This window comes from Lagopus leucura, unplaced genomic scaffold, assembly GCF_019238085.1.
Source record: "Lagopus leucura isolate 7727_CA_CO unplaced genomic scaffold, USGS_WTPT01 Super-Scaffold_100026, whole genome shotgun sequence".
Classification (NCBI taxonomy): domain Eukaryota; kingdom Metazoa; phylum Chordata; class Aves; order Galliformes; family Phasianidae; genus Lagopus; species Lagopus leucura.
In genome coordinates this window covers 7,991,506-8,007,495 of record NW_024962277.1, presented here as the reverse complement: position 1 = coordinate 8,007,495, position 15,990 = coordinate 7,991,506, and the positions used below count along the sequence as shown (strand labels likewise).

Genomic DNA, 15,990 nt, shown 5'->3' with positions numbered 1-15,990 from the left:
TATATTCGTGAGATGGATTGGTTGTGCAGCATTTGAGTGCTGTGTAAATCTCCTGTGGATAATAGCACCATAGATTGTGTTGCTGTAGTACATGGTAGTACATATAGTAATCAGAGACAGGGTAGAGGACTATGTATTAAAAATACAAAAGCTGTGCTTGGTTAAATTCTTCAAAGAGTTGAAAAGGATTACAGAAGTGCTGGACAAGCAGTTGTTAACTCAGGCAAGAGACTCAGTCATTTGTGCCTGCATTCTGTGCTGAAGCATGTGCTAAAGTAGCAAACTGTGGAAACCTGCGTAGGCAGCAGGACCTGTTGTTTCTAGAGGAAGGTCAGAAGCTAAGCTGAATCTGATAAACTGGACTGCAGGTATAAAGGATCAGAATGGATTAATGATTCTGAGTCCTGCTGTACTTCCTAAGGAACAGATGGGCATATACCAGTTTTACTTAGAATGGATGTCTTATCCTAAAATATCCCTCTTCGGGACATGCCAGATATCTTGTAATGTATCTGATTGAGCTGTAACAGTTTGCAGTGCTTTTTTTTTTTTTTTTTTTTTTTTTTTTTTTTTTTTTTTTTTTTTTTTCTTAATAGAAAATAGTATGTAGATGTCAATGGTTTACGGGCTGGTTCGGCCCAGTTCCGTGACAGATCTGCAGATCCGCGCCTCCGGAGGAAAAAAAGAAACAGGGACCCCAAAATAATTAAAAACAGCAGCACCGATCTGAGGAGAAACAAACTAATTTACTAAGTATATTATCAGAATGCAAGATAACACACTATAATACAATATAATCAGAATTGAAGCTAATAAATCAAATATAATGAGAGAGAGAGAGAATGTCCGAAAGGTGGATAGGCCTCACCACAAGGCTGAGGTGAGATGCGCAGTCCAGTTGAGCAGCAGGGAGAATGGAGCAGCGCCCACGAGGAAGGGCAGGTGAGAAAGGCACATCAGGTGACCTTGCCAGGAGTTAAACCTCCTCTCCCTGACCGCAAGGTCCCCTGGGGAATGTAGTTCTTCTCTTCAGGGCAGGTACCCAGGACTTGAGCACTGACAGTTAAAGTCCCAGTGCCCCACATGATGTTATGATGTGGAATACCGAAAGCCAAAAGTCACAAAACCATGACAGTAGATAACAAAAAAATAAAGATGTAGATAACAAAAACTAAAGATGTGGTCACACTGCAAATTTTCTTGAATGTTTAAGCTTCTCATTTCGTTGTTCTCTGGAGAAAATAAAGAGAATTTCTTATTATGAAAGAAAAGCTGTTTAAAAAAAATAATATTATGAAGGTACAGTTTCCATTACCTTCCAATGTAAAAATGCAAGGAGACTTCTGTGAAGTGAATGCCTGTAGCTGTCTTGAGTGTATCCTCATTTACACGAGTGTACTCATTTGTATTCTGTTAAACACAGACCTTTGTGAAGAGCTGTGACTTGAAGATGAATCGACTCTGTAGCCTTATGGAGGGAACTTAGATTTAATCAAAGTTGATGCTGCTTAAATGAAGTGTCCAAGTGATTTAGCCATGGGAAATGAGTACATAATGTTAAGAATGTAACATTGCAATGCGTGTCATTTATTTCTGAAGCCGTTGTGACTGCCAGTAGCTTTCCTGCATTCTTCAGAATTCTGGTTTGCTGTATGTGTGAAAAGCCTATTTTTGTGTTACAGTGCAGAGATAAAGGTGCCTTTACTGTGTTGGTAGACAATTATGTGAAGGAGGAAGAAGGCACAGGTGTCGTTCATCAAGCCCCCTATTTTGGTGCTGTGAGTACAATTTATGTGTCTGTTATGTTCATTTTTTTTCTCGTGCACATTGCTTGGCTTTTCAGCTACTGTGAACTGGCAGTGGTTATGAAATCAAGTAACCCTCCCATTTGCTACTTGGAAACATTGTGTTCTAGGGAGCTCTTACATGCACTTGTGCCCCTTGTGTGTTGAAGTGGAGATTTCAGATGTCTGGTTTTGGTTACTGTTGTGGTATGTTGTGCTCTCACCACTGTATCTTCCAAGTGTCATTGATCTTAGCTGTTCCAAGTCTAGATTTCCAGCTTCAGGAATAAATGATCTGCTAACACTGAAAAATAGAAAAATGTGCTTGAAGTGATAATTTTGGATGGTAGCTGTAGTTCTGCTCAGTACACTGCCTCTCTTCAATCTGTCAATTTTGGTACTTGTTGTATATTTGGAATACCTGAAAAAGTGCTTTGGGTGCTTTTTCTTTCTTGAGGCTTTATCCCTTATTGAACTCCATTCTTTTTTCTGTCTGCTGAACAACTTTATTTTTCTTTCTCTCAGTCTATTCTTGCAAAGGTTAGGAGGGATTTTTTTCATGAATTTCATCAATTTTTAGACATGGGAATTAGCAGCACTAGTTTAGATTCATTGTCTCTTTTGTGTAGTGTCTTGTCTTCAACCGTTATCCAAAGATGCCCTCAGAAAACCTGTAATAACTGCCAATGTCCAGCAATTAGCAGTCCCTGTACTGCAAGCTCTATTATAGTTTCCAGAAACCATTGCCATTAATAATAGGCCTCTTTGTATTTGTGTGAAATATCCCATCTTTCTCTGTCCTTTTTTGCTGCATTTTTTGAAGGATGCATCTGTTGTGGTGTTCTATTTCCCTTGACAAGATGGATGTTGATATGAGAAGATGTTCTACCTTAATATAGCTGTAACTTAAAATCAGATTGGGCTGTATATTCCTGGTTAATAGAGAAATTCATGTGACTGGTAAAGTGCCTTAAGGAATCTAAAGCATATTGCACTACCTGAGCCTCAGATTCCCCTATAGCTAAATCCTGCAGGATCTTAACTGAGGGATGAGAGAACAGTCTTGGTTTTAAGAGGAGAGAACTCTTGCTGTGGAACATGGAGTAATAGAAATGGGAATGCTGCTAATAGCAGAAGAGCTCTGGAAGAAGTGTTCCATTGGCTGCTGTGTTGATTTGTGTATTTTCACAGCACTTTCTAGTTACTGGAAACAGCTTGTTGGAAAGCTTAGCTGCCCAGTTAGTTCAAGGATTATTTGCCATCTTCTGTTTGGTTTGGTTACAAGCCCACAAAGACTTGTATGAACACAGAAGTGGGGAAGAAGAATGTTCCATCTCTCCTGGGAAGTCAGCAATTACCTTTTTAAAATGAGGGGTTTGGAAAACATGGCAGTATAGTATGTGCATTACAAAGGAAGAAAAGATGCACAGAATAACTGTGTAAGTGAAAAGTACACTAAGATCATAAAATTAGCAATTGATACATATGGGGCATCTAGACTTCATAATGTGTGGTATGGACCTGGGTTAACTGATATGCTACCCTTGGAAGGAAGTTATGTGGAGCATGTTGTATGAGATGCTGCTGCTTTTTTTCTTGTGGGGTGCATACAGTTCTGTTTTTCATGGTGCAGTGATTGTTTTCATTCCAAAAGACTCACACAGGCTCTAGTTTGGGTTCAGGAATTCATCACAGTAGGCACTATACCAAATACTGAGTATTACATGGTGTTGACTTAAACGTTTCCATCTTTAAATAGGCAGTCTTAGATGAAAAAAAAACTCCTGATTATAGGTAGAACTGTCTAACTGGCTTCTCTGCAACTTGCTTCGATATTGTGTGTTAAAGGAGAATAGGGAAGAGAAAAGGGGGTAAGTGGAGCAGGAGATAAAGCTCAGAGGAGAAAAAGAGCACGGTCCTTTACAAGAACTGTCGTCTCGTGTCTGTCCCTTCCCCCCCAGAATAAGCAAGTTCTTTTAATAAACAGAAAGCGGGGTTGTTTTTAATTTTAATTCTTCTTTCTGGTCGACATTGTGATGATAGCTTGGATGCTCCTTCTCCAGTAGTAAAAATTCACCTTTGTTTAGTTCCAGGATAGTTGTTTTGTTGTCTTGTCTGATGTGTTTGCCAGATACAAGCTGAAACACTGCATAAAATTACATTTTATTTTATTTTTTTTTTAGTTTGAGAGAACTCAAAATTAAAGCTCATGGGGAAAGACAGACCTGCATAAAAACTGTTAAAACTCATTCTACTTGTAGATTAACGTGACACTAAGATCCAGCTGCTCAGGCATTTCGTCATAGGTAGATGTGCCTGCATCGAGTTCTAGTGATGTTTTAGTTGGCATGCAAACCCTGTACTTCCAGTACTTGCTCAGGATGAATCACATATGTTTCTTAGGTTCATTCCTGTTATATTTTACTTTTGCGATGTGTTGAAAAGATACTTAATTTTTAAGTGGTGCTACAGGTAAACCTTTTGGCAGTTGTTTTTCTTTTTTTGTTGCCTTTTTTTCAAGTTTCTGGCAGGAAAGCCTTGAGTTATTCTCAACCGTGAGTTTTCAGTAGCTTCTGTTTCACTCATTTTAAGTACAGCGTTGACTTCTCTTTGTAACCTTCTAGAGGATATAATCATCACAGCATTTAAAAAAGCATGTGACCAGCAGTGTGACTTCAGTCCTGGAAATAATTGAAATTTACTTCAGTTTTCCAGTGAAGCTTAGCACTTGTGGTTTTCTGCATGTGCCTGAATGTGTTCTTGGATTGTGATTACTGAAACAAGTCCCCATTAAATCAAATAGAATGTCGGTGTGTAGAGCTTTTACATTTGATTCCAAGCTTTTCAAAAGAAAGGAAACTCTTGATATATCACCGGCTGCTTTGGTGATGCAAACCATACTGAACCACCTCCTGCCCTGGGTCCTGCAAAGTGGAAGGTTCGTTATTAGGTTTTAGCTAGGTTGTCAGTGTGCCAGGCTTTGATGTACTCTTTGCTGGCTGCTTCTTCAAAGCCTTGTACAGTTCATTGCCAAATCGGGGTTGACATGTCATCTGGCCTACAAATTAAAGCTGCAGTCTGCTTGCTGTATCTCAGCAATAATAGCTGGTGAAAGGACAACTGAGAACAGGCTTGTCTTAAGTCATCTATTGACTGTAATAACTGGTTGACCAAATGGAGGCTGCAGAATTGTGATGGTTGTCCACAGTGACTGAAAAGTGGATGGAAACTGTCATCTGTAGAGAATTGAGTGATATCACTGAGATGGGGTTTCGGTTCTGCATGTGATGCATTGAAGCAGTCAACTTCTCTACTGCTGTGGATGAGTTTCAGCATGTTCTATGAAATACAATGTGGGCCCACTTGGCAACATTTACCAGACCTGGCTGGAGGGGGCTGGTGGGCAGTGCTGAAGATGCAGGAAGAAGACTGCAGAGAGGATCTGGAAACCTTGCTTTGTCCCACCCAAAGCTGGCTTGCCAGTATTGGTTGCATCTATGAAAGGAGAATTCAGATAGGTGTGAAATGCCTGCTTATTTAACACTTATTTGAGCACTTCATTCAGATAAGATCTCCTTGATCAAAGTGACTCAATCAGCTTGCTTTAGAGTGCAGCTCCTATCAAGTAGCTGTTGTGTGCTTGTTTCACCAAGGGTAAATGAGCTCTAAGCAAATAGGAGTCTGAAAGTTCAATTGCAGCCAGTTTAGATAGGCAAGATCACTGTAGGTTCCATTGCACACCTCAACAAAACCCTTCAATTTCTGTCCCTAAATTTAGTGCCCCATTTGGTCAGGGCAGAAGTACGGGAACCCGGCAGACTTAAACAACCTGCCTTGGTGCAGGCTTAAGCAGGGCCTTGCTCTTTGAGGAAAGAAAATTGATTCTCCAAATGTTTTGAGAGAGTTTAATCCGCAACCTCCCTGCTCTCCCTTCCCTCTAATCCCTAATAATATAATCCCACCTTTAGGGGATAAAAAGTGGGTAATTTGGAATAGGAATTGGTGAAGATGTGTTTACTTTCACTTCAAGCTTGAAGTCGGAGTCTGAACTTTGCTAGTCCCCTTATAATTTTGCTCTGATCTCTCATTTTGAAGGTACCATTGGTTCTTACAGTTCTGAGAAGCTTTCAGTGACTTTCTTGTCCTGAAGGCTTTTTTTTAATTTTGTGCTCCTTACTGCTACAGGAAATTAAAGACTTAAATGAGCTGGCCAGGAAAACAGTCTGTGATGTTGCCCATGTGTGGTGGTTGATCAATATTGCTGCCTACAGGCCCAAAAGATTGAGAAATACAGATTTCAGTACTTAAGATCATTAACACGTTCAGAAGTAGGGAATTCTTATGTGTAATTTCAGAGTAAGATTAAAACAACCTGCCATCTCCATACATAAACACGTGTGTATTTGTATATGTGTGTCTGCAGATGAATTATGAAGAATTCTGAAGAAATTCCTGTAATGCATAAAAGTACAAGTGTATGTACAACACTTTTTAAGCATTTATTTTGTAAAGTGAAGGCTGAGAATTTCATTATTCTTGCCCACTCGTCGTGTTTCTTATTCAGTATTTATTGTTTTCTGGAATGGATGTTGTAACTGATATTTCAGTCTTCTGTAACTTGGCGCTTGTATCTTTTGTAGGATGATTACAGAGTCTGTATGGATTTTAATGTTATTCAGAAAGATTCTGTCCCAGTTTGTCCTGTTGATGTGTCAGGCTGCTTCACAGCTGAAGTGACCGATTTTGCCGGACAGTATGTGAAGGTCAGTGAGTCTGGAGATAGGAAATTACTGCTTTATTCTAGGTAGAGTTTATGTGCTTTAGAAGCGTTCTTATCTTTGCCTTAATGCCTTTGTCTTCAATGTGCCTCTGGAAAAATCGAAATGTCTATTAACGTGCAACAGTGGCAGGTTTGTTTATTAAAATGTCTGAAAAAAACCCCAACCTTGAAACGTAAGTGGTATTGTAAATCTTGTAATGAAATTGAGGATGTGTGTTTATGCTAGTAGCAGCAAAGTCCCACTTTTTGCTAGTTTCCTCCAGAAATGTTACGTATGCAGTCTCTAGGTAAGTGTGCCTGCCTTGCCTTGAGATGCCAACTGAATTCACAGATGTCATAATTAAGTTTATACCAGCCAGATAGTTTAATGCAGTTCCTTAATGGAGAGAAATCCAGTCATTTTTCCCACTTGTGGGACATGTTGCAACACAAATTGGCTTGCTAATAGATGAAAGAGAATCCATCTGAAAGGATACCCAGAGGAACTCTGGATTGTTACAGGCAAATCTCTAAAAACGAATGCCTCGTACACTCAGCAAATAAATTGTTTTTCAGTCACGGTTTCCCACTGTTACAATTTGATGGCCTGTTCCATTTGAACAGGCTTGAAGTCTTGTTTGAACTCAAACAGCTATCACTGCTTCCTGCATATTGAGGCAAATAATGGAGTAGTGGAGGCTGCATGTTTAGCTTCTTGCTGATAGGAATCTGAGCTTGAAGAATATTCTTATAATGGTGAATTCTTTTTTTAGATTCTGAATATCGCAAAATAAAAAATCTTTGTGTACTATGATTTCTTTTTCCTTTCTTAATCTCATTTTGACAGTGTCCAATAGGTTGTCTTTCGCTCTTATTGTGCAGCTTTCGGTCCCAACTTAAACTGTAAATCCTGTCAGTTGTTACAAAAGATGATGTAGCTTCTGTAACTGTAGTCACATTTTAGAGGAATGTGTTACAGTGAGTTCTGAACATCAGATAAAAGGCACTGTGTGGATTTCTACTGAAGGCTACAGAAGACTTAATCAAAGATTTAACGATGGAGTTCTGGTGTGTAGCAGCGCTACAGAAAAAATTAAGTTCTACACAGTTCAGTGTATGTGGGAGGGGAAAAAAGCTAAGGGGAAAATGGACTGATCTATAGAAGGATTTGGAGAGCAAATAGCGTTTCAAATGTAATGTTTCACGGTACCTCTACAGTAAATGTATGAATTATATACAATTTGGGGGATTTTTATGTAGTTTTTGAATTACTTGCAGGTTATTTTTGGTTAGATATTGCAGATGAATCTTGTGGCTTACTGAAATGGTGAAATTTGTTATCCAAGGACAACTTTTTCTTCTTTTGTTTCAGGATGCTGATAAGAACATCATTAAATTACTGAAGGAGAAAGGCAGGCTGGTTCACAGCAGTAGTTACAAACACAGCTATCCGTTCTGCTGGAGGTAAGGAGAGAAGTGCATATGGTTTTAAGACTGAGGGTTGTAACTGAGGAACTTCTTGAGGTTTGCCTCCTTTTGCCCCCTCTCTTAACTTCCTTGGCTTAACATCACTGAAAGTGAAAGGGATCAAGCGTACTGAATTAGAGCAGCTGCAATTTTGGTTTAGTCCTTCAAGAGTTACCAGCTTTTAAACTGCAGCCGGAAACTACAGTGCTTTTATTTTCTTTATTACAACTCAAATATACAGCCATGGTGTTCTGAAATAAACTGGTTACATAGAAATGCTGATGCTGTAGAACATACTTAATCCTGCCACATGTTGACATTCTTGTTGATTGATGATAAGTTGCAGGCAGCACCTAGCAGCAAATTATCTGGTAGGAAGAGCAGAGTAATGGAATCTACTTTAAAATCTCATTTAGCTTCCATCAGAAATCAAACCATAATTGGAATATGCTATAAGTAGGAGAGTAGTTCTTGACTTAAACACAGTCATAAATTATTTTGATTAATGTAAGAAAACTTTGGAATCAGGTTTTCCTACTTACTGTACTGTTTTTCTTGCTTTTCTCTGGAACCAGTGAGTTGTTGGATCCCAAGTATGTCATTTCTCTTTTTGCATATCATCAGAGGATCCTTCTTTTAATTGTCTTGTTGTAATGTTATGCAGTCATTTGCTGTTAACTGATGTTGAAAATTTAAAGGCGAGGGCAGCAGTGTCACCTAGGTGAGTACACAGTAGACAATTTCTAGCCAGAACTCTTCTTTATTGGAATTGTTGAAAGAGAAAATGATTAGTCAAAACTGCTGTGTGTACATGTAGATCTTGCTAACCTGAATGCTTGTGTAGTCTAGATAGTGGTTTAACAGCTCTGGAAGGAGTTGATTCAACAACTCTGGAAAGCAGCAAAGGTAACAAGCTTGACAGCCAGATGTCCATGGTAGCTACTGTGTGCCATCCCATTAGGAATTAACAGTGGGAAGCTTTGTCTTTGATTTATGCAAGGCTTTGCTTTTTTAAGCAAAACCAAGAAGCGTTCTTTAAGGGCGTGTGGTCAGTAATCTATCATATACTTCTGAAATTAAAAAAAAGGGAAGATCACAATAAGTTGCTTAAAATCACTGCTCAGTCCAGAGTGGTACAAGGAATGATTGGAGCATTATGGTGCACGGAGAATGTTATCGCTGAGCTTTTCATGTACAAAGGTTACATTTCAGAGAGAGCTGATGTTGTATCACTGCTAAGGAACAGGCTGTTTGCTCAGGTGCTTCTCTACCTCTGATAAAGTTCTAAAGGACACACATCTGAGGAAACATGCTGCCACTGCTGTTCCCCAAAGGATGTGCTGGTCCTGAGTAATCAGAATCAATCTCTGTATGTGATAGGATAATGCTGAATAGGTGACTGCCAGGCTCTAGCATGCACTGTGAAGTTTTCTTTTACAGAAGAGCAAATATTCTTACATTGTTAAAATTGGCTATTTGTGTTAAAATTTTTTCTGCTTTCAGTGGTTGTGCCCTTAGAGTGGTGCTTTCTGCTCTTCCTTCAACATCCTGATATTTTATCTGAACTCACTATCTTTATTTAAGTGCTTAGTCCTTGAAAATCAGTTTTACCTTTAATGTATATGCTTGGTGAAGACTCCTGGAATGCTGGGTAGAGAAACTGCTTTAAGAAATGCAGATGTTAGTTACAGAGGAATGGCCAGTCCTCTGCTGTTCAGAGATAGCAAGTTTTATTTCAGAGTAATTGTCTTGGAATTCTGAGTTGCACTGTTGTGTTGAGAAGTGGAAGGTAACATGCAAAAGGGGATTTTATTCTCTTGTTTGAAATAGATTAAGTCTATGGAATCTGTGCCATTTCTGCCTTTTACTTTCAGACTGTAGTGCTAGTAAGTTGAGTCTGTCAATCTTAATCCTTTGTGAGGTAATGAAAAAGCACAGATTTGAAGTTAGAGCTAAAGGACAGTGTTATGGAAGCAGTGAAAGTGGTTGTGCTATATTGGACCAAACAGGCCCTGTAGAGCCTGTGACAGCATCCAGAAGTCAATGTGTAGGAAGGGATATGAGAACAAGGAGGTGTTCTCCATAGCAGTCCATTGGCTTCCAACCATTTTCAGATAATGAAAATAATGAGCCCGCATCACTGCCACAACCACTCCTGAGTGATATGATTATATTGATGAATTTTCATCATAATGTGAGTATGTTGTGCATTTGAAATGAATCCATGTTATAGCTTAAAAAAATAAAAAAAAAAAATCAGGAAATGTTTTGTGTAGTGAGTTGATATTATGGAAATAAGAGCTTCTTGTCCCAGAGTTGCTGCAGCTGCTGTATATGAGCAGACAGTTTCCTTATCCTAGGGTACAGTCCTCCTTTAATTTGGAATAATAACACAAATTGATTATTGGATCCTTAAGAAGGCTGTGTGTTACTGAAGTCTCTCAAGACCATAAGCTGTTGTGTTAAGGAACTAACCAAGAAGAGAATTGCCCAAGTCTGCAATGCAGCCAGATGCTTAAAGATTCTGATTTTACTAGGTAATTTAGAAAATTTATCAGTCTATAAAGTCTGTCCTACAGCATTCTCATTTCTAAGCAATCCCAAGTTCTGAATCTGCTCCCATCCTGTAGTGGAAATGCTAAGTAACAGTTCAAAACAGTGATGGAGTTCCTGGTGGGAAGGCAGGGCCAACCCAGGGGAGCTTAGGTGTACCTGAGTGACAGGAAGGGATGAAGGCAGGATCCACCTCTTCCCAGACCTCATTTAAGGGTTAGCAGTGGAGGCATAGGAATCTTCTGGAGATCCCTGCCTAAATGAGGCCTTCTGAAGGTAAGCAGCTTCTTTCCTTTATTTCTGTGCCTAAGGCTGTTGCATTTGAGCAAGTCCTTGCTTACTGCAGCCTAGGACTTGCCACCCTGCTGTCATTGCTGTGCTTTCCATCATGTTACAGTGTTACATGCCCCATGTGGTTTTTGTGTGATTGTCTGAAATGTTGAAGTAAGGAATATGTGAGGATGCCTTTGTTACTTAATGCTTTTATATATTTATCTGGATCTCTCTTTCCTTCTCCTCATGGTGTAGGATGTTGGGTACTGTTACTCCATCTAAATGACTCTTTTAAATAGAAATAGTAATAATGTAGCATAATGTTTTTTGGCTTGTCAGGTTGGAGATATGCATGTAAAAAAAAAACCAGAACGATGTCACCTGGAAGACTTAAATAACTCATTTGAATACTGGATGAAGTTCTTATTTCTGTACTATATAGCAACGTAAATCTAAAATTCAAGTGTAGTTTGTTCTTGTGATTTCTTGTGCTATAAAAACTCATTTGGTTGCTTCGTGAAGGATTTTTCTTAGGAATCAATTTTAAAATGGTAGCTCATGTAAGAGTAACAATTAATAACAATGTGTTACTAAAAACAAAACACCTTTTTGTTGTTGTGATAATATTTCAGGAAGTGTACAATGAGCTCTATGGAGAGAGATCTGTCATGCACAGAACTGCATTTTTAAAATGTTCTTTATAAATAACGTGGCTTTTTCTTTTTGCCCCTTTCCATCATCTTTCTGCTACAGGTCAGATACTCCGTTGATATACAAAGCTGTACCAAGCTGGTTTGTAAGAGTAGAGCACATGGTGGAGAAGCTGCTGGAGAATAATGCCCAGTGCTACTGGTAACGTCTGCTGCTCTTTGTCACTGTTCCTGTTGCTAATTCCCATCATATTTCCATTCTGTCTTTGTGCCAATGCTATCAAAGCATGGCTGGTAACTGGTTTTAAATAACACTTTATCTTAGGTTTCACAAATGGACCTCAAACTGGTAAAGCAATCCAGGCACGAACAGATAACCTGCTTCATTGCTCATCAATCCTGTGCATTAATATGTTTGTATGTTCTTTCTTTCTTGCTTTTCAGTAATTATTCTTTGCTTGTGTAGAATTCAATAAGAAATATATAATTAATATATAAATATTGTGTTATTTTAGAGTAATTATGGTTGAGTACAGTTGAACAGTAAAGTTAAAACCTAAGTTGATGGTGAAATGGAGTACAAGATAGTTAAAAGTACCTCCAGGTTGTGTGGCACAATGCTAAGAAGTGAGACATGAGAAAAGCTGCATCTCAGCCTAAGGAAGCATGAGGCTACTTAGGTAAGCCTCCCGAACAGGATCCACGAGAGAAGAAGTTAGGAAGGTAAACACTGTGCATTTATTGAACCAAATTAATTTTTATATTTTAGATAAAGTACTGGTATAATAAACTCAGTGTTTCGGTTGACTAAATAAAAATTGGCCAATGACAGCAGAAGTTAAAACTTCGTGGGAATGTGAAAAAAGGTGTCAGCAGGAAAACAGACAAGCTGATAGATAATAATTGAAATGTGTTACTACATTAGCACGATAACTTAAATATATGACAAAAACAGCAGTAAGAGGGGAAGCTGGAGATAGTAGCCATTTTGAGAGTTTGTGATGGATCTCTGGTGTGTCAGTAATAAAAGGATCCAGTCCTTTCTACCTCCATAACCTTTATTTTTTTCATAACTAACTGCTGCCTGAGAAGTTGAGATCAGATGGGGAAGATCTGGAGGTTATAGAATTGTTTCAGTTGTTCAGTCTTCTCAAAGACTGTACGAAAAATAAAATGCCATCACTGTGTGACTTTGCTTAGCAAATGAAATTGTGTTAAAGGTGGAACTTCAGTTAAAACGTCTTATTATTAGCTTTAGTTGAAACAGAACAATTAAAACTTATACTGTGTTTCTTCTTGGATAATAGCAATTAAATGCTCCGTGAGCATTTCTGCATAACTGTTTATGTGGTACAGTGTAAATGTTGAAATATGTGAGAAGCTGGTGATCCACAGTACACACTGTCCAAAGGTGCTGCAGTGTTGACTTGCTAATAAGCACATGCCCGGTCTTGGTATAGAAGATTTTACAGATGAGTGGGTTTTTTTTTTTTTGTTTTCCATAATGGAACATACTGTGATCCTTCTCTGGGGGAAAAATAAGCTGGAGAGGAGGGTGAAAGTGTTTGTTCTTAGCTTTAATTAGCTATCTCAAGATGCTTCTACTATTTTGATGGCTGTCAGTAGACCTGTGTGCTTAATTTTCACATGAACATAAGAAAAATGTAATGATCCTGGTAAGAAAGGGAAGTGTTTGGTTAAGGTAGAAAAAGCAAAACTTCAAGCAGAAACTGCTGAGTGACCTCAGCTCATCCAGGAGATGTTTCTGAGAATTGGCAGAGCGTTTGAACCCACAGAAACACCGAGGTTGGAAAAGACCTACAAGATCATCCAGTGCAACCATCCACCTGTCACCAACAGTTCACACTAAGCCATGTTCCTCAACCCTACTTTATTTGTGTGTGCTTTATGTGATGTCTTATGCAGATGTTGGGCAATAGAGATACAAGTGGAGCCAGATGTGATAGGGGTGCTGTTGGGTGAGAGCACTGCTGATTGTATGAATTAGCAGTGTTTGGTGTGCTTGGAATTACAGCACTCTTTGTCCTTCAGTCAGTTGTTCAGTCTCACTAATTCGATAGCTGAGCGTGAGACTCAAAGCAGTGTGGACTTGGAGATTTTGAGAATCTTTTTGTGTGGGGAATATGGCCACGAGTACCCATGTGGTATCACTGTTTTATTAAAAAAAAAAAAAAAGCCATATCAGAATATATTTTCAGTGTGTGATTTCCTTAGTAGAGGTCGAAGTACGTGATGGCATCTCTTACATAGAGATGGCTTTCAAAATCCAGCTTTCTAAATGAAAAATGCATTATTTTAAAGGATTTATTTATATGTTCTTGAAATATATCAATTGTGGCTGGGATGTAACTTCTTAAGTTGACGCTGAGAATGCTAGCATTCTTCAGTATTCATCTACTAAAATACTGGAGAGCCTATCCTTTCCCAAGCCTACTTTTATATTTTGAAGAGACCTGATCTACTGAAGTGTCACAGGAATAATACCTAGCTTTAAAAAAAAAAATATATATATATAATTATTTTTTGACTCTCTGGGGCTTCAGTATGTCCTGAAAAATGAGAAAATTGGGATAAATGCTTTTCAGACTATATTAACCTTTGCAGAATGAGTTTGAGTGCACTGCTTTTTTTGTTCCTGTAAATGACTGATAGGTATATTGTCCCTCAAGAATAGCTGCACTTTTTATAGTTACCCTTTATGATGAAGTAGATTAAACATAGTTGGACAAACTTTCTGACTTGATTGATTTTTTTAATTAGTTTTTTAATGAATTAGCCTACTGATAAAGCCATAGTCACTCAAAATTTATTAAAGGCAACAGCTGTATCTCCATTCTTCAAACTTAACTATAGCTTACAAGAAAGATTAGAGTGTGCCAACACTTTTTTTTTTTTTTTCTTATACAGTGGAGACCAAATAAAAACTTTCTTTCTCCCAGCCTTACCCTTGTCAGAGTGGATGCTGCTTGGGTAGGGAAAGCTGAAAGCATGGCACTGTAGCAGCAATTAGGAGACTGAGTTTCAGTCCACAGTCTAAAATCCCTGCTTGAATTTTCCCCACAGAATTTGCAGAAGAGATTATTAAAGCAGGAAATAATAAAATTGGAATTTTATATTCAAACAACTTACTACAGAGATACTTGAGCTGCAGCAGGGTGAATCCATCCTGTCCAGGGCTGTCAGGCCTTAGTTTTGTGTTAGGTTGATGCAAAGTGTTAGGTGCAGCACCAAAGCTGGGTCCCTGGTGTATGAGGTTTGGATTTAGCCTTACTTGTTTTTTATAACTTAAATGATTCATTGACAGAGCATTTGCTGCATCACTGCTGTCAAGAAACGAAACCATGCCACCTTAGGTTCTGTTGCATAATGTAGGACTAATTCCTGCTGCCACCGTTCAAATTTGGTACAAGTTACAGATGCATAAGTTAGTGTAAAGAATGACTTAATGTAGCTTATGTTTCTAAACTAACGCAGCTCACACTTCTGGTACTGTAGATATTATTTTCTTATAGATGATAGGAAAGGCTTTTAAATACTTTGGGCTTGTATTTAAATTTCAGCTGTGAACTTTTAAAAAACAAAAAACGTAACATGAAGACCCACCTCCGAGTGAGGAGTTGATTCCTGAAGGAACTGAAGTATGTTACTTCCAACTGTCGGCTGGTGTTAGAGACCATTGTGCTGTTCTGACATTGTTTACCCAAGATTTACAGCACATTATATAGTGGAAAAATGAGCATCACTAGAAGGAAAGCAGATGTGACAGACTTCAAAGTAGCCAAGCCTTTTGTTCTTTCTTTTTCTTGGCACTGAAAATTTCAAACACTAATAAAGGGTGTGATGTATTGGTTCTTAGAGAGATTCTTTCTTGATTTTAAAGAACTAACAATTTAAGTGATTAATGAAAATACTATGAAGAGTGCATGCAATGGGCCTTCTTGCCAGAAGTTAATATCTGTTTTTAAAAGTGTGGATTTTCCATGCTTCCTGCTGTTTCTGTACAAGCACCCCAAGAACAAGTGTCTCACATACATCCATCAAACACATTCATCTTCTGAGAGGCTTTGATTCAACCTTTCCAGTCTTTGGTCAGCCTGCTTATTTGCTGAACAACAGACCGTGTCCCACCTTCCAAAAGATGTCGTCTAATCGCAATTTATGCCTGTCTTGTGTGATAAGTCCTCACTGGCAGAATGTAGGGCCCACTCAGCAGTGGGAAGTTGATGTTTCTTCAGCCACGCTTGTGTTTCTTTGTGCAGATGAGAAGTCTGGCAGGGTAGCAGGAGCAATAGATATTAAATTATAACACAATTGTAGGATGATGTTGGAAGATAGGTTGTTTTTTATGGCTAGTAGGATATTTTCATTTCTGTCTTAGTATAAATGAGTGCTGAACAGTTTTAAATGCATGTTTTCTGTGTACCGTTTTTCTTGTGTTTTTTTTTTTCTTTACTATGATCATGTAATTTTCACTCTTCCCTTT

The 15,990-nt window shown here is 38.5% G+C and overlaps 1 protein-coding gene across 3 annotated transcripts in view; it reads left to right on the top strand.

Annotated features, from left to right (window-relative positions):
• The window catches only part of IARS1 (isoleucyl-tRNA synthetase 1), a 93,866-nt gene that overhangs the window by 22,758 nt on the left and 55,118 nt on the right, over positions 1-15,990 (top strand). For all 3 annotated transcript variants that reach the window (XM_042880110.1, XM_042880112.1, XM_042880111.1), the window contains 4 exons: positions 1,683-1,778; positions 6,425-6,547; positions 7,916-8,007; positions 11,590-11,688. In XM_042880110.1, coding sequence (XP_042736044.1) covers positions 1,683-1,778; positions 6,425-6,547; positions 7,916-8,007; positions 11,590-11,688 — 410 coding nt within the window. The remainder of the gene's footprint in view (positions 1-1,682; positions 1,779-6,424; positions 6,548-7,915; positions 8,008-11,589; positions 11,689-15,990) is intronic.